The sequence below is a fragment of the Ascaphus truei genome, unplaced genomic scaffold (genome assembly GCF_040206685.1).
Source record: "Ascaphus truei isolate aAscTru1 unplaced genomic scaffold, aAscTru1.hap1 HAP1_SCAFFOLD_461, whole genome shotgun sequence".
NCBI lineage: Eukaryota > Metazoa > Chordata > Amphibia > Anura > Ascaphidae > Ascaphus > Ascaphus truei.
The window spans coordinates 59,030-77,676 of NW_027456792.1; the positions used below are offsets into that span (position 1 = coordinate 59,030).

At 55.0% G+C, this 18,647-nt stretch overlaps 1 protein-coding gene across 4 annotated transcripts in view; it reads right to left on the reverse strand.

Moving 5' to 3' along the window:
- Nucleotides 1-18,647, reverse strand: part of ARFIP2 (ARF interacting protein 2) — a 177,742-nt gene that overhangs the window by 20,434 nt on the left and 138,661 nt on the right. For all 4 annotated transcript variants that reach the window (XM_075584159.1, XM_075584157.1, XM_075584160.1 and 1 more), the window contains one exon: nucleotides 4,249-4,470. In XM_075584159.1, coding sequence (XP_075440274.1) covers nucleotides 4,249-4,470 — 222 coding nt within the window. The remainder of the gene's footprint in view (nucleotides 1-4,248; nucleotides 4,471-18,647) is intronic.

Sequence of the window (18,647 nt, forward strand, 5' to 3'; positions counted from 1 at the left end):
GACGCTCCGTGCTGAGCCCCGGCATCCTCAATGAGGATATCTTTAGAGGGGGATCACGCGAGCGTCCGCAGGCGTGCTGAGGCGCTGGAGTTTTCAGCCGACAGCCAAGCTGTTTCTCAGCGCGCTGTCGGCTGAAAACATCCAATCAGCGCGAAGCAGCGTCAACGTCACGGCGCCGTGACGTTGACGCGTCGCGGGCGATTGGCCCAGCGACGTCACTGCCCCGCCTCCCCCGTCTCCCGATCGCGGACGCTGGCTCGCCTGCATGGGCATGAAATCGCACTTGCTTGATCAGGTGAGCATCAGCGCTGATCCACGTTCTATGGACGCAGCCTTAGTCGTGTTCAATTCAACCCAGTGATATTTGGCGTATTATTATAACCCTTCACAAGTTACCGTGACAGTGAGTGCTGAGCGGTGAGTGCTGAGCGGTGAGTGCTGAGCGGTGAGTGCTGAGCGCTGAGCGCTGAGCGGTGAGTGCTGAGCGGTCAGTGCTGAGCGGTCAGTGCTGAGCGGTCAGTGCTGAGCGGTCAGTGCTGAGCGGTCAGTGCTGAGTGGCGGCGGAGCGGTGAGTGCTGAGCGGTCAGTGCTGAGCGGTGAGTGCTGAGCGGTGAGTGCTGAGCGGTGAGTGCTGAGCGGTGAGTGCTGAGCGTGAGTGCTGAGCGTGAGTGCTGAGCGGTGAGTGCTGAGCGGTGAGTGCTGAGCGGTGAGTGCTGAGCGGCGAGTGCTGAGCGGCGGTGAGCGCTGAGCGGCGAGTGCTGAGCGGCGAGTGCTGAGCGGCGAGTGCTGAGCGGTGAGTGCTGAGCGGTGAGTGCTGAGCGGCGAGTGCTGAGCGGCGGTGAGCGCTGAGCGGCGGCGAGCGGCGAGTACTGAGCGGCAGCGAGTACTGAGCGGTGAGTACTGAGCGGCGGCGAGCGGCGAGTACTGAGCAGTGAGTACTGAGCGGCGAGTACTGAGCGGTGAGTACTGAGCGGCGGCGAGCACTGAGCAGTGAGTACTGAGCAGTGAGTACTGAGCAGTGAGTACTGAGCAGTGAGTACTGAGCAGTGAGTACTGAGCAGTGAGTACTGAGCAGTGAGCACTGAGCAGTGAGCACTGAGCGGCAGCGAGCGCAGAGCGGTGAGTACTGAGCAGTGAGTACTGAGCAGTGAGTACTGAGCAGTGAGTACTGAGCAGTGAGTACTGAGCAGTGAGTACTGAGCAGTGAGCACTGAGCGGCAGCGAGCGCAGAGCGGTGAGTACTAAGCGGTGAGTACTGAGCGGCGGCGAGCACTGAGCGGTGAGTACTGAGAAACGGCGAGCGCTGAGTACTGAGTGGTGAGTATTGAGCGGTGAGTACTGAGAAACGGCGAGCGCTGAGCGGCAGCGAGCGCTGAGCGGTGAGTACTGAGCGCTGAGCGGTGAGTACTGAGCGCTGAGCGGTGAGTACTGAGCGGCAGCGAGCGGTGAGTACTGAGCGGCAGCGAGCGCTGAGCGGTGAGTACTGAGCGGCAGCGAGCGGTGAGTACTGAGCGGCGCTGAGCGGTGAGTACTGAGCGGCGCTGAGCGCTGAGTACTGAGCAACGGCGAGCGCTGAGTACTGAGCGGCAGCGAGCGCTGAGCGGTGAGTACTGAGCGCTGAGCGGTGAGTACTGAGCGCTGAGCGGTGAGTACTGAGCGGCAGCGAGCGGTGAGTACTGAGCGGCAGCGAGCGCTGAGCGGTGAGTACTGAGCGGCAGCGAGCGGTGAGTACTGAGCGGCGCTGAGCGGTGAGTACTGAGCGGCGCTGAGCGCTGAGTACTGAGCAACGGCGAGCGCTGAGTACTGAGCGGCAGCGAGCGCTGAGTACTGAGCGGCAGCGAGCGCTGAGTACTGAGCGGCAGCGAGCGCTGAGTACTGAGCGGCAGCGAGCGGTGAGAACTGAGCGGCAGCGAGCGGTGAGTACTGAGCGGCAGCGAGCGGTGTGTACTGAGCGGCGGCGAGCGGTGAGTACTGAGCGGCGGCGAGCGGTGAGTACTGAGCGGCGGCGAGCGGTGAGTACTGAGCGGCGGCGAGCGGTGAGTACTGAGCGGCGGCGAGCGGTGAGTACTGAGCGGCGGCGAGCGGTGAGTACTGTGCGGCGGCGAGCGGTGAGTACTGAGCGGCAGCGAGCTGTGAGTACTGAGCGGCAGCGAGCTGTGAGTACTGAGCGGCGGCGAGCGGTGAGTACTGTGCGGCGGCGAGCGGTGAGTACTGAGCGGCGGCGAGCGGTGAGTACTGAGCGGCGGCGAGCGGTGAGTACTGTGCGGCAGCGAGCGGTGAGTACTGAGCGGCAGCGAGCGGTGAGTACTGAGCGGCGGCGAGCGGTGAGTACTGTGCGGCGGCGAGCGGTGAGTACTGAGCGGCGGCGAGCGGTGAGTACTGTGCGGCAGCGAGCGGTGAGTACTGAGCGGCGGCGAGCGGTGAGTACTGTGCGGCAGCGAGCGGTGAGTGCTGAATGCTGAGCAGTGAGTACTGAATGCTGAGCGGTGAGTGCTGAGCGGCAGCGAGCGGTGAGTGCTGAATGCTGAGCGGTGAGTACTGAATGCTGAGCGGTGAGTGCTGAATGGTGAGCGGTGAGTGCTGAATGCTGAGCGGTGAATGCTGAGCGGCGGCGAGCGGTGAGTACTGTGCGGCAGCGAGCGGTGAGTGCTGAATGCTGAGCAGTGAGTACTGAATGCTGAGCGGTGAGTGCTGAGCGGCAGCGAGCGGTGAGTGCTGAATGCTGAGCGGTGAGTACTGAATGCTGAGCGGTGAGTGCTGAATGCTGAGCGGTGAGTGCTGAATGCTGAGCGGTGAGTGCTGAATGCTGAGCGGTGAGTGCTGAATGCTGAGCGGTGAGTGCTGAATGCTGAGCGGTGAGTGCTGAATGCTGAGCGGTGAGTGCTGAATGCTGAGCGGTGAGTGCTGAATGCTGAATGCTGAGCGGTGAATGCTGAATGCTGAGCGGTGAGTGCTGAATGCTGAGTGGTGAGTGCTGAATGCTGAGCGCTGAGTGCTGAATGCTGAGCGCTGAATGCTGAGCGGTGAATGCTGAATGCTGAGCGGTGAGTGCTAAATGCTGAGCGCTGAGCGGTGAGTGCTGAATGCTGAGCGGTGAGTGCTGAATGCTGAGCGGTGAGTGCTGAATGCTGAGCGGTGAGTGCTGAATGCTGAGCGGTGAGTGCTAAATGCTGAGCGCTGAGCGGTGAGTGCTGAATGCTGAGCGGTGAGTGCTGAATGCTGAGCGGTGAGTGCTGAATGGTGAGCGGTGAGCGCTGAATGCTGAGCGGTGAGCGCTGAATGCTGAGCGGTGAGCGCTGAATGCTGAGCGGTGAGCGCTGAATGCTGAGCGGTGAGTGCTGAATGCTGAGCGGTGAGTGCTGAATGCTGAGCGGTGAGTGCTGAATGCTGAGCGGTGAGTGCTGAATGCTGAGCGGTGAGTGCTGAATGGTGAGCGCTGAATGCTGAGCGGTGAGTGCTGAATGCTGAGCGGTGAGTGCTGAATGCTGAGCGGTGAGTGCTGAATGCTGAGCGGTGAGTGCTGAATGCTGAGCGGTGAGTGCTGAATGCTGAGCGGTGAGTGCTGAATGCTGAGCGGTGAGTGCTGAATGCTGAGCGGTGAGTGCTGAATGCTGAGCGGTGAGTGCTGAATGCTGAGCGGTGAGTGCTGAATGCTGAGCGGTGAGTGCTGAATGCTGAGCGGTGAGTGCTGAATGCTGAGCGGTGAGTGCTGAGAGTGCTGAATGCTGAGCGGTGAGTGCTGAATGCTGAGCGGTGAGTGCTGAATGCTGAGCGGTGAGTGCTGAATGCTGAGCGGTGAGTGCTGAATGCTGAGCGGTGAGTGCTGAATGCTGAGCGGTGAGTGCTGAATGCTGAGCGGTGAGTGCTGAATGCTGAGCGGTGAGTGCTGAATGCTGAGCGGTGAGTGCTGAATGCTGAGCGGTGAGTGCTGAATGCTGAGCGGTGAGTGCTGAATGCTGAGCGGTGAGTGCTGAATGCTGAGCGGTGAGTGCTGAATGCTGAGCGGTGAGTGCTGAATGCTGAGCGGTGAGTGCTGAATGCTGAGCGGTGAGTGCTGAATGCTGAGCGGTGAGTGCTGAGCGGCAGCGAGCGGTGAGTGCTGAATGCTGAGCGGTGAGTGCTGAATGCAGAGCGGTGAGTGCTGAATGCTGAATGCTGAGCGGTGAATGCTGAGCGGTGAGTGCTGAATGCTGAGCGGTGAGTGCTGAATGCTGAGTGCTGAATGCTGAATGCTGAGCGCTGTCTCACCTGCAGCTCCGGCGATTTCTGGCTCAGGTCGGAGAAGGCGTCCCCCAGCGCTCGCTGCGTCTGTACCAGGCTGTAGAAGTGCGCAGTCAGCGCCCGCGCCAGCTGCAGGACGCCCTCGTACTTCCGCTTTGTGTCTCTCAGGAGCTCGATCTGAGTTTCCAGCTCCAGGTCCACGGTGCGTGAGCCACGGCCGAAGCGCTCCGAGATCAGCTGCTTCGTGCACTGCAGGGGGGCCAACGTGTGAGGGGGGGCACAACACCGCGAGGGGGGGGGCACGACACCGCGAGGGGGGGGCACGACACCGAGCGAGGGGGGGGCACGACACCGTGCGAGGGGGGGGGACGGGGCACAACACCGCGAGGGGGGGGTGGGCGGGGCACAACACCGCGAGGGGGGGGCACGACACCGTGCGAGGGGGGGGACGGGGCACAACACCGCGAGGGGGGGGGTGGGCGGGGCACAACACCGCGAGGGGGGGGTGGGCGGGGCACGACACCGCGAGGGGGGGGGCACGACACCGCGACGGGGGGGCACGACACCGTGCAAGGGGGGGGGGACGGGGCACAACACCGCGAGGGGGGGTGGGCGGGGCACAACACCGCGAGGGGGGGGTGGGCGGGGCACAACACCGCGAGGGGGGGGGCACGACACCGCGAGGGGGGGGGCACGACACCGCGAGGGGGGGGGCACGACACCGCGACGGGGGGGCACGACACCGTGCGAGGGGGGGGGGACGGGGCACAACACCGCGAGGGGGGGGGTGGGCGGGGCACGACACCTTGTGAGGGGGGGGGGCGGGACACGACACCGTGCGAGGGGGGAGACGGGACACGAGGGGGGGACGGTGGTATGGTGAGTGGGGAAGGGGAAGTGGGGAAGGGGTGGTGAAGGTATGTTGAAATTAGAGTGATGGTGGAGGTATGGTGAGAGGGGAAGGGGTGGTGAAATGAGTGATGGTGGATGTATGGTGAAGGGGTGGTGGAGGTATGGTGAAATTAGAGTGATGGTGGAGGTATGGTGAGAGGGCAAGGGGTGGTGGAGGTATGGTGAAATGAGTGATGGTGAATGTATGGTGAGTGGGGAAGGGGTGATGGATGTATGGTGAAATGAGTGATGGTGAATGTATGGTGAGTGGGGAAGGGGTGGTGGAGGTATGGTGAAATTAGAGTGATGGTGGAGGTATGGTGAGAGGGGAAGGGGTGGTGAAATGAGTGATGGTGGATGTATGGTGAGAGGTGAAGGGGTGGTGGAGGTATGGTGAAATTAGAGTGATGGTGGAGGTATGGTGAGAGGGCAAGGGGTGGTGGAGGTATGGTGAAATGAGTGATGGTGAATGTATGGTGAGTGGGGAAGGGGTGATGGAGGCATGGTGAAATTAGAGTGATGGTGGAGGTATGATGAGAGGGGAAGGGGTGGTGAAATGAGTGATGGTGGAGGTATGGCGGAAGGGGTGGTGAAGGTATGGTGAAATGAGAGTGATGGTGGAAGTATGGTGAGGGGGAAGGGGTGGTGAAATGAGTGATGGTGGAGGTATGGTGAGTGGGGAAGAGGTGGTGGAGGTATGGTGAGAGGGGAAGGTGTGGTGAAATGAGTGATGGTGGAGGTATGGTGAGAGGGGAAGAGGTGGTGGAGTTATGGTGAGAGGGGAAGGGGTGGTGAAGGTATGGTGAAATTAGAGTGATGGTGGCGGTATTGTGAGAGGGGAAGGGGTGGTGAAGGTATGGTGAAATTAGTGATGGTGGAGGTATGGTGAGAAAGGAAGGGGTCGTGGAGGTATGGTGAGAGGGGAAGGGGCGTTGAAGGTATGGAGAGAGGGGAAGGGGGGATGGAGGTATGGTGAAATTAGAATGATGGTGGAGGTATGGTGAGAGGGCAAGGGGTGGTGGAGGTATGGTGAAATTAGAGTGATGGTGGAGGTATGGTGAGAGGGCAAGGGGTGGTGGAGGTATGGTGAAATTAGAGTGATGGTGGATGTACGGTGATAGGGGAAGGGGTGGTGGAGGTATGGTGAAATGAGTGATGGTGGAGGTATGGTGAGAGGGGAAGGGGTGATGGATGTATGGTGAAATGAGTGATGGTGAATGTATGGTGAGTGGGGAAGGGGTGATGGAGGCATGGTGAAATTAGAGTGATGGTGGAGGTATGGTGAGAGGGGAAGGGGTGGTGAAATGAGTGATGGTGGATGTATGGTGAAGGGGTGGTGGAGGTATGGTGAAATTAGAGTGATGGTGGAGGTATGGTGAGAGGGGAAGGGGTGGTGAAATGAGTGATGGTGGATGTATGGTGAGAGGTGAAGGGGTGGTGGAGGTATGGTGAAATTAGAGTGATGGTGGAGGTATGGTGAGAGGGCAAGGGGTGGTGGAGGTATGGTGAAATGAGTGATGGTGAATGTATGGTGAGTGGGGAAGGGGTGATGGAGGCATGGTGAAATTAGAGTGATGGTGGAGGTATGATGAGAGGGGAAGGGGTGGTGAAATGAGTGATGGTGGAGGTATGGCGGAAGGGGTGGTGAAGGTATGGTGAAATGAGAGTGATGGTGGAAGTATGGTGAGGGGGAAGGGGTGGTGAAATGAGTGATGGTGGAGGTATGGTGAGTGGGGAAGAGGTGGTGGAGGTATGGTGAGAGGGGAAGGTGTGGTGAAATGAGTGATGGTGGAGGTATGGTGAGAGGGGAAGAGGTGGTGGAGTTATGGTGAGAGGGGAAGGGGTGGTGAAGGTATGGTGAAATTAGAGTGATGGTGGCGGTATTGTGAGAGGGGAAGGGGTGGTGAAGGTATGGTGAAATTAGTGATGGTGGAGGTATGGTGAGAAAGGAAGGGGTCGTGGAGGTATGGTGAGAGGGGAAGGGGCGTTGAAGGTATGGAGAGAGGGGAAGGGGGGATGGAGGTATGGTGAAATTAGAATGATGGTGGAGGTATGGTGAGAGGGCAAGGGGTGGTGGAGGTATGGTGAAATTAGAGTGATGGTGGAGGTATGGTGAGAGGGCAAGGGGTGGTGGAGGTATGGTGAAATTAGAGTGATGGTGGATGTACGGTGATAGGGGAAGGGGTGGTGGAGGTATGGTGAAATGAGTGATGGTGGAGGTATGGTGAGAGGGGAAGGGGTGATGGATGTATGGTGAAATGAGTGATGGTGAATGTATGGTGAGTGGGGAAGGGGTGATGGAGGCATGGTGAAATTAGAGTGATGGTGGAGGTATGGTGAGAGGTGAAGGGGTGGTGAAATGAGTGATGGTGGATGTATGGTGAGAGGTGAAGGGGTGGTGGAGGTATGGTGAAATGAGTTATGGTGAATGTATGGTGAGTGGGGAAGGGGTGATGGAGGCATGGTGAAATTAGAGTGATGGTGGAGGTATGGTGAGAGGTGAAGGGGTGGTGGAGGTATGGTGAAATTAGAGTGATGGTGGATGTATGGTGAGAGGTGAAGGGGTGGTGGAGGTATGGTGAAATTAGAGTGATGGTGGATGTATGGTGAGAGGTGAAGGGGTGGTGGAGGTATGGTGAAATTAGAGTGATGGTGGATGTATGGTGAGAGGTGAAGGGGTGGTGGAGGTATGGTGAAATTAGAGTGATGGTGGAGGTATGGTGAGAGGGCAAGGGGTGATGGATGTATGGTGAAATGAGTGATGGTAAATGTATGGTGAGTGGGGAAGGGGTGATGGAGGTATGGTGAAATTAGAGTGATGGTGGAGGTATGATGAGAGGGGAAGTGGTGGTGAAATGAGTGATGGTGGAGGTATGGCGGAAGGGGTGGTGAAGGTATGGTGAAATGAGAGTGATGGTGGAAGTATGGTGAGGGGGAAGGGGTGGTGAAATGAGTGATGGTGGAGGTATGGTGAGAGGGGAAGAGGTGGTGGAGTTATGGTGAGAGGGGAAGGGGTGGTGAAGGTATGGTGAAATGAGAGTGATGGTGGAGGGGATGGGGTGGTGAAGGTACAGTGAAATTATAGAGATGGTGGAGGTATGGTGAAATTAGAGTGACGGTGGCGGTATTGTGAGAGGGGAAGGGGTGGTGAAGGTATGGTGAAATTAGTGATGGTGGAGGTATGGTGAGAATGGAAGGGGTCGTGGAGGTATGGTGAGAGGGGAAGGGGTGTTGAAGGTATGGAGAGAGGGGAAGGGGGGATGGAGGTATGGTGAGAGGGGAAGGGGTGATGGAGGTATGGTGAAATTAGAGTGATGGTGGATGTACGGTGATAGGGGAAGGGGTGATGGAGGTATGGTGAAATTAGAGTGATGGTGGAGGTATGGTGAGAGGGCAAGGGGTGGTGGAGGTATGGTGAAATGAGTGATGGTGAATGTATGGTGAGAGGGGAATGGGTGATGGATGTATGGTGAAATGAGTGATGGTGAATGTATGGTGAGTGGGGAAGGGGTGATGGAGGTATGGTGAAATTAGAGTGATGGTGGAGGTATGGTGAGAGGGGAAGGGGTGGTGGAGGTATGGTGAGAGGGGAAGGGGTGGTGGAGGTATGGTGAGAGGGGAAGGGGTGATGGAGGTATGGTGAAATGAGTGATGGTGGATGTATGGTGAGAGGTGAAGGGGTGGTGGAGGTATGGTGAAATTAGAATGATGGTGGAGGTATGGTGAGAGGGCAAGGGGTGGTGGAGGTATGGTGAAATTAGAGTGATGGTGGATGTACGGTGATAGGGGAAGGGGTGATGGAGGTATGGTGAAATTAGAGTGATGGTGGAGGTATGGTGAGAGGGCAAGGGGTGGTGGAGGTATGGTGAAATGAGTGATGGTGAATGTATGGTGAGAGGGGAAGGGGTGATGGATGTATGGTGAAATGAGTGATGGTGAATGTATGGTGAGTGGGGAAGGGGTGGTGGAGGTATGGTGAAATTAGAGTGATGGTGGAGGTATGGTGAGAGGGGAAGGGGTGGTGAAATGAGTGATGGTGGATGTATGGTGAGAGGGGAAGGGGTGGTGGAGGTATGGTGAAATTAGAGTGATGGTGGAGGTATGGTGAGAGGGCAAGGGGTGGTGGAGGTATGGTGAAATGAGTGATGGTGAATGTATGGTGAGTGGGGAAGGGGTGATGGAGGCATGGTGAAATTAGAGTGATGGTGGAGGTATGATGAGAGGGGAAGGGGTGGTGAAATGAGTGATGGTGGAGGTATGGCGGAAGGGGTGGTGAAGGTATGGTGAAATGAGAGTGATGGTGGAAGTATGGTGAGGGGGAAGGGGTGGTGAAATGAGTGATGGTGGAGGTATGGTGAGTGGGGAAGAGGTGGTGGAGGTATGGTGAGAGGGGAAGGTGTGGTGAAATGAGTGATGGTGGAGGTATGGTGAGAGGGGAAGAGGTGGTGGAGTTATGGTGAGAGGGGAAGGGGTGGTGAAGGTATGGTGAAATTAGAGTGATGGTGGCGGTATTGTGAGAGGGGAAGGGGTGGTGAAGGTATGGTGAAATTAGTGATGGTGGAGGTATGGTGAGAAAGGAAGGGGTCGTGGAGGTATGGTGAGAGGGGAAGGGGCGTTGAAGGTATGGAGAGAGGGGAAGGGGGGATGGAGGTATGGTGAAATTAGAATGATGGTGGAGGTATGGTGAGAGGGCAAGGGGTGGTGGAGGTATGGTGAAATTAGAGTGATGGTGGAGGTATGGTGAGAGGGCAAGGGGTGGTGGAGGTATGGTGAAATTAGAGTGATGGTGGATGTACGGTGATAGGGGAAGGGGTGGTGGAGGTATGGTGAAATGAGTGATGGTGGAGGTATGGTGAGAGGGGAAGGGGTGATGGATGTATGGTGAAATGAGTGATGGTGAATGTATGGTGAGTGGGGAAGGGGTGATGGAGGCATGGTGAAATTAGAGTGATGGTGGAGGTATGGTGAGAGGGGAAGGGGTGGTGAAATGAGTGATGGTGGATGTATGGTGAAGGGGTGGTGGAGGTATGGTGAAATTAGAGTGATGGTGGAGGTATGGTGAGAGGGGAAGGGGTGGTGAAATGAGTGATGGTGGATGTATGGTGAGAGGTGAAGGGGTGGTGGAGGTATGGTGAAATTAGAGTGATGGTGGAGGTATGGTGAGAGGGCAAGGGGTGGTGGAGGTATGGTGAAATGAGTGATGGTGAATGTATGGTGAGTGGGGAAGGGGTGATGGAGGCATGGTGAAATTAGAGTGATGGTGGAGGTATGATGAGAGGGGAAGGGGTGGTGAAATGAGTGATGGTGGAGGTATGGCGGAAGGGGTGGTGAAGGTATGGTGAAATGAGAGTGATGGTGGAAGTATGGTGAGGGGGAAGGGGTGGTGAAATGAGTGATGGTGGAGGTATGGTGAGTGGGGAAGAGGTGGTGGAGGTATGGTGAGAGGGGAAGGTGTGGTGAAATGAGTGATGGTGGAGGTATGGTGAGAGGGGAAGAGGTGGTGGAGTTATGGTGAGAGGGGAAGGGGTGGTGAAGGTATGGTGAAATTAGAGTGATGGTGGCGGTATTGTGAGAGGGGAAGGGGTGGTGAAGGTATGGTGAAATTAGTGATGGTGGAGGTATGGTGAGAAAGGAAGGGGTCGTGGAGGTATGGTGAGAGGGGAAGGGGCGTTGAAGGTATGGAGAGAGGGGAAGGGGGGATGGAGGTATGGTGAAATTAGAATGATGGTGGAGGTATGGTGAGAGGGCAAGGGGTGGTGGAGGTATGGTGAAATTAGAGTGATGGTGGAGGTATGGTGAGAGGGCAAGGGGTGGTGGAGGTATGGTGAAATTAGAGTGATGGTGGATGTACGGTGATAGGGGAAGGGGTGGTGGAGGTATGGTGAAATGAGTGATGGTGGAGGTATGGTGAGAGGGGAAGGGGTGATGGATGTATGGTGAAATGAGTGATGGTGAATGTATGGTGAGTGGGGAAGGGGTGATGGAGGCATGGTGAAATTAGAGTGATGGTGGAGGTATGGTGAGAGGTGAAGGGGTGGTGAAATGAGTGATGGTGGATGTATGGTGAGAGGTGAAGGGGTGGTGGAGGTATGGTTGAATGGTTATGGTATGTATGGTGAGTGGGGAGGGTGATGGAGGCATGGTGAAATTAGAGTGATGGTGGGGTATGGGTGAGAGGTGAGGGGGTGGGTTGGAGGGTGGATGGTGAAATGGTGAGGTGGTGATGGTGATTGTGATGGTGAGGGGTGAAGGGGGTGTGATGGTGGAGTATGGTGGAGAATTAGAGTGATGGTGGATGTAAGGGGTGGTGGAGGTATGGTGAAATTAGAGTGATGGTGGATGTATGGTGAGAGGTGAAGGGGTGGTGGAGGTATGGTGAAATTAGAGTGATGGTGGAGGTATGGTGAGAGGGCAAGGGGTGATGGATGTATGGTGAAATGAGTGATGGTAAATGTATGGTGAGTGGGGAAGGGGTGATGGAGGTATGGTGAAATTAGAGTGATGGTGGAGGTATGATGAGAGGGGAAGTGGTGGTGAAATGAGTGATGGTGGAGGTATGGCGGAAGGGGTGGTGAAGGTATGGTGAAATGAGAGTGATGGTGGAAGTATGGTGAGGGGGAAGGGGTGGTGAAATGAGTGATGGTGGAGGTATGGTGAGAGGGGAAGAGGTGGTGGAGTTATGGTGAGAGGGGAAGGCGTGGTGAAGGTATGGTGAAATGAGAGTGATGGTGGAGGGGATGGGGTGGTGAAGGTACAGTGAAATTATAGAGATGGTGGAGGTATGGTGAAATTAGAGTGACGGTGGCGGTATTGTGAGAGGGGAAGGGGTGGTGAAGGTATGGTGAAATTAGTGATGGTGGAGGTATGGTGAGAATGGAAGGGGTCGTGGAGGTATGGTGAGAGGGGAAGGGGTGTTGAAGGTATGGAGAGAGGGGAAGGGGGGATGGAGGTATGGTGAGAGGGGAAGGGGTGATGGAGGTATGGTGAAATTAGAGTGATGGTGGATGTACGGTGATAGGGGAAGGGGTGATGGAGGTATGGTGAAATTAGAGTGATGGTGGAGGTATGGTGAGAGGGCAAGGGGTGGTGGAGGTATGGTGAAATGAGTGATGGTGAATGTATGGTGAGAGGGGAATGGGTGATGGATGTATGGTGAAATGAGTGATGGTGAATGTATGGTGAGTGGGGAAGGGGTGATGGAGGTATGGTGAAATTAGAGTGATGGTGGAGGTATGGTGAGAGGGGAAGGGGTGGTGGAGGTATGGTGAGAGGGGAAGGGGTGGTGGAGGTATGGTGAGAGGGGAAGGGGTGATGGAGGTATGGTGAAATGAGTGATGGTGGATGTATGGTGAGAGGTGAAGGGGTGGTGGAGGTATGGTGAAATTAGAATGATGGTGGAGGTATGGTGAGAGGGCAAGGGGTGGTGGAGGTATGGTGAAATTAGAGTGATGGTGGATGTACGGTGATAGGGGAAGGGGTGATGGAGGTATGGTGAAATTAGAGTGATGGTGGAGGTATGGTGAGAGGGCAAGGGGTGGTGGAGGTATGGTGAAATGAGTGATGGTGAATGTATGGTGAGAGGGGAAGGGGTGATGGATGTATGGTGAAATGAGTGATGGTGAATGTATGGTGAGTGGGGAATGGGTGATGGAGGTATGGTGAAATTAGAGTGATGGTGGAGGTATGGTGAGAGGTGAAGGGGTGGTGAAATGAGTGATGGTGGATACATGGTGAGAGGTGAAGGGGTGGTGGAGGTATGGTGAGATTAGAATGATGGTGGAGGTATGGTGAAAGGGGAAGGGGAAGGGGTGGTGATGGTATGGTGAAATTAGAGTGATGGTTGAGGTATGGTGAGAGGGGAAGGGGTGGTGAAATGAGTGATGGTGGAGGTATGGCGGAAGGGGTGGTGAAGGTATGGTGAAATGAGAATGATGGTGGAGGTATGGTGAGGGGGAAGGGGTGGTGAAATGAGTGATGGTGGAGGTATGTGAGAGGGGAAGAGGTGGTGGAGGTATGGTGAGAGGGGAAGGTGTGGTGAATGAGTGATGGTGGAGGTATGGTGAGAGGGGAAGGGGTGGTGAAGGTATGGTGAAATGAGAGTGATGGTGGAGGGGATGGGGTGGTGAAGGTACAGTGAAATTATAGAGATGGTGGAGGTATGGTGAAATTAGAGTGATGGTGGCGGTATTATGAGAGGGGAAGGGGTGGTGAAGGTATGGTGAAATTAGAGTGATGGTGGAGGTATGATGAGAGGGGAAGGGGTGGTGAAATGAGTGATGGTGGAGGTATGGCGGAAGGGGTGGTGAAGGTATGGTGAAATGAGAGTGATGGTGGAAGTATGGTGAGGGGGAAGGGGTGGTGAAATGAGTGATGGTGGAGGTATGGTGAGTGGGGAAGAGGTGGTGGAGGTATGGTGAGAGGGGAAGGTGTGGTGAAATGAGTGATGGTGGAGGTATGGTGAGAGGGGAAGAGGTGGTGGAGTTATGGTGAGAGGGGAAGGGGTGGTGAAGGTATGGTGAAATTAGAGTGATGGTGGCGGTATTGTGAGAGGGGAAGGGGTGGTGAAGGTATGGTGAAATTAGTGATGGTGGAGGTATGGTGAGAAAGGAAGGGGTCGTGGAGGTATGGTGAGAGGGGAAGGGGCGTTGAAGGTATGGAGAGAGGGGAAGGGGGGATGGAGGTATGGTGAAATTAGAATGATGGTGGAGGTATGGTGAGAGGGCAAGGGGTGGTGGAGGTATGGTGAAATTAGAGTGATGGTGGAGGTATGGTGAGAGGGCAAGGGGTGGTGGAGGTATGGTGAAATTAGAGTGATGGTGGATGTACGGTGATAGGGGAAGGGGTGGTGGAGGTATGGTGAAATGAGTGATGGTGGAGGTATGGTGAGAGGGGAAGGGGTGATGGATGTATGGTGAAATGAGTGATGGTGAATGTATGGTGAGTGGGGAAGGGGTGATGGAGGCATGGTGAAATTAGAGTGATGGTGGAGGTATGGTGAGAGGGGAAGGGGTGGTGAAATGAGTGATGGTGGATGTATGGTGAAGGGGTGGTGGAGGTATGGTGAAATTAGAGTGATGGTGGAGGTATGGTGAGAGGGGAAGGGGTGGTGAAATGAGTGATGGTGGATGTATGGTGAGAGGTGAAGGGGTGGTGGAGGTATGGTGAAATTAGAGTGATGGTGGAGGTATGGTGAGAGGGCAAGGGGTGGTGGAGGTATGGTGAAATGAGTGATGGTGAATGTATGGTGAGTGGGGAAGGGGTGATGGAGGCATGGTGAAATTAGAGTGATGGTGGAGGTATGATGAGAGGGGAAGGGGTGGTGAAATGAGTGATGGTGGAGGTATGGCGGAAGGGGTGGTGAAGGTATGGTGAAATGAGAGTGATGGTGGAAGTATGGTGAGGGGGAAGGGGTGGTGAAATGAGTGATGGTGGAGGTATGGTGAGTGGGGAAGAGGTGGTGGAGGTATGGTGAGAGGGGAAGGTGTGGTGAAATGAGTGATGGTGGAGGTATGGTGAGAGGGGAAGGGGTGGTGAAGGTATGGTGAAATTAGAGTGATGGTGGCGGTATTGTGAGAGGGGAAGGGGTGGTGAAGGTATGGTGAAATTAGTGATGGTGGAGGTATGGTGAGAAAGGAAGGGGTCGTGGAGGTATGGTGAGAGGGGAAGGGGCGTTGAAGGTATGGAGAGAGGGGAAGGGGGGATGGAGGTATGGTGAAATTAGAATGATGGTGGAGGTATGGTGAGAGGGCAAGGGGTGGTGGAGGTATGGTGAAATTAGAGTGATGGTGGAGGTATGGTGAGAGGGCAAGGGGTGGTGGAGGTATGGTGAAATTAGAGTGATGGTGGATGTACGGTGATAGGGGAAGGGGTGGTGGAGGTATGGTGAAATGAGTGATGGTGGAGGTATGGTGAGAGGGGAAGGGGTGATGGATGTATGGTGAAATGAGTGATGGTGAATGTATGGTGAGTGGGGAAGGGGTGATGGAGGCATGGTGAAATTAGAGTGATGGTGGAGGTATGGTGAGAGGTGAAGGGGTGGTGAAATGAGTGATGGTGGATGTATGGTGAGAGGTGAAGGGGTGGTGGAGGTATGGTGAAATGAGTTATGGTGAATGTATGGTGAGTGGGGAAGGGGTGATGGAGGCATGGTGAAATTAGAGTGATGGTGGAGGTATGGTGAGAGGTGAAGGGGTGGTGGAGGTATGGTGAAATTAGAGTGATGGTGGATGTATGGTGAGAGGTGAAGGGGTGGTGGAGGTATGGTGAAATTAGAGTGATGGTGGATGTATGGTGAGAGGTGAAGGGGTGGTGGAGGTATGGTGAAATTAGAGTGATGGTGGATGTATGGTGAGAGGTGAAGGGGTGGTGGAGGTATGGTGAAATTAGAGTGATGGTGGAGGTATGGTGAGAGGGCAAGGGGTGATGGATGTATGGTGAAATGAGTGATGGTAAATGTATGGTGAGTGGGGAAGGGGTGATGGAGGTATGGTGAAATTAGAGTGATGGTGGAGGTATGATGAGAGGGGAAGTGGTGGTGAAATGAGTGATGGTGGAGGTATGGCGGAAGGGGTGGTGAAGGTATGGTGAAATGAGAGTGATGGTGGAAGTATGGTGAGGGGGAAGGGGTGGTGAAATGAGTGATGGTGGAGGTATGGTGAGAGGGGAAGAGGTGGTGGAGTTATGGTGAGAGGGGAAGGGGTGGTGAAGGTATGGTGAAATGAGAGTGATGGTGGAGGGGATGGGGTGGTGAAGGTACAGTGAAATTATAGAGATGGTGGAGGTATGGTGAAATTAGAGTGACGGTGGCGGTATTGTGAGAGGGGAAGGGGTGGTGAAGGTATGGTGAAATTAGTGATGGTGGAGGTATGGTGAGAATGGAAGGGGTCGTGGAGGTATGGTGAGAGGGGAAGGGGTGTTGAAGGTATGGAGAGAGGGGAAGGGGGGATGGAGGTATGGTGAGAGGGGAAGGGGTGATGGAGGTATGGTGAAATTAGAGTGATGGTGGATGTACGGTGATAGGGGAAGGGGTGATGGAGGTATGGTGAAATTAGAGTGATGGTGGAGGTATGGTGAGAGGGCAAGGGGTGGTGGAGGTATGGTGAAATGAGTGATGGTGAATGTATGGTGAGAGGGGAATGGGTGATGGATGTATGGTGAAATGAGTGATGGTGAATGTATGGTGAGTGGGGAAGGGGTGATGGAGGTATGGTGAAATTAGAGTGATGGTGGAGGTATGGTGAGAGGGGAAGGGGTGGTGGAGGTATGGTGAGAGGGGAAGGGGTGGTGGAGGTATGGTGAGAGGGGAAGGGGTGATGGAGGTATGGTGAAATGAGTGATGGTGGATGTATGGTGAGAGGTGAAGGGGTGGTGGAGGTATGGTGAAATTAGAATGATGGTGGAGGTATGGTGAGAGGGCAAGGGGTGGTGGAGGTATGGTGAAATTAGAGTGATGGTGGATGTACGGTGATAGGGGAAGGGGTGATGGAGGTATGGTGAAATTAGAGTGATGGTGGAGGTATGGTGAGAGGGCAAGGGGTGGTGGAGGTATGGTGAAATGAGTGATGGTGAATGTATGGTGAGAGGGGAAGGGGTGATGGATGTATGGTGAAATGAGTGATGGTGAATGTATGGTGAGTGGGGAAGGGGTGGTGGAGGTATGGTGAAATTAGAGTGATGGTGGAGGTATGGTGAGAGGGGAAGGGGTGGTGAAATGAGTGATGGTGGATGTATGGTGAGAGGTGAAGGGGTGGTGGAGGTATGGTGAAATTAGAGTGATGGTGGAGGTATGGTGAGAGGGCAAGGGGTGGTGGAGGTATGGTGAAATGAGTGATGGTGAATGTATGGTGAGTGGGGAAGGGGTGATGGAGGCATGGTGAAATTAGAGTGATGGTGGAGGTATGATGAGAGGGGAAGGGGTGGTGAAATGAGTGATGGTGGAGGTATGGCGGAAGGGGTGGTGAAGGTATGGTGAAATGAGAGTGATGGTGGAAGTATGGTGAGGGGGAAGGGGTGGTGAAATGAGTGATGGTGGAGGTATGGTGAGTGGGGAAGAGGTGGTGGAGGTATGGTGAGAGGGGAAGGTGTGGTGAAATGAGTGATGGTGGAGGTATGGTGAGAGGGGAAGAGGTGGTGGAGTTATGGTGAGAGGGGAAGGGGTGGTGAAGGTATGGTGAAATTAGAGTGATGGTGGCGGTATTGTGAGAGGGGAAGGGGTGGTGAAGGTATGGTGAAATTAGTGATGGTGGAGGTATGGTGAGAAAGGAAGGGGTCGTGGAGGTATGGTGAGAGGGGAAGGGGCGTTGAAGGTATGGAGAGAGGGGAAGGGGGGATGGAGGTATGGTGAAATTAGAATGATGGTGGAGGTATGGTGAGAGGGCAAGGGGTGGTGGAGGTATGGTGAAATTAGAGTGATGGTGGAGGTATGGTGAAGGGGTGGTGGAGGTATGGTGAAATTAGAGTGATGGTGGAGGTATGGTGAGAGGGGAAGGGGTGGTGAAATGAGTGATGGTGGATGTATGGTGAGAGGTGAAGGGGTGGTGGAGGTATGGTGAAATTAGAGTGATGGTGGAGGTATGGTGAGAGGGCAAGGGGTGGTGGAGGTATGGTGAAATGAGTGATGGTGAATGTATGGTGAGTGGGGAAGGGGTGATGGAGGCATGGTGAAATTAGAGTGATGGTGGAGGTATGATGAGAGGGGAAGGGGTGGTGAAATGAGTGATGGTGGAGGTATGGCGGAAGGGGTGGTGAAGGTATGGTGAAATGAGAGTGATGGTGGAAGTATGGTGAGGGGGAAGGGGTGGTGAAATGAGTGATGGTGGAGGTATGGTGAGTGGGGAAGAGGTGGTGGAGGTATGGTGAGAGGGGAAGGTGTGGTGAAATGAGTGATGGTGGAGGTATGGTGAGAGGGGAAGAGGTGGTGGAGTTATGGTGAGAGGGGAAGGGGTGGTGAAGGTATGGTGAAATTAGAGTGATGGTGGCGGTATTGTGAGAGGGGAAGGGGTGGTGAAGGTATGGTGAAATTAGTGATGGTGGAGGTATGGTGAGAAAGGAAGGGGTCGTGGAGGTATGGTGAGAGGGGAAGGGGCGTTGAAGGTATGGAGAGAGGGGAAGGGGGGATGGAGGTATGGTGAAATTAGAATGATGGTGGAGGTATGGTGAGAGGGCAAGGGGTGGTGGAGGTATGGTGAAATTAGAGTGATGGTGGATGTACGGTGATAGGGGAAGGGGTGGTGGAGGTATGGTGAAATGAGTGATGGTGGAGGTATGGTGAGAGGGGAAGGGGTGATGGATGTATGGTGAAATGAGTGATGGTGAATGTATGGTGAGTGGGGAAGGGGTGATGGAGGCATGGTGAAATTAGAGTGATGGTGGAGGTATGGTGAGAGGTGAAGGGGTGGTGAAATGAGTGATGGTGGATGTATGGTGAGAGGTGAAGGGGTGGTGGAGGTATGGTGAAATGAGTTATGGTGAATGTATGGTGAGTGGGGAAGGGGTGATGGAGGCATGGTGAAATTAGAGTGATGGTGGAGGTATGG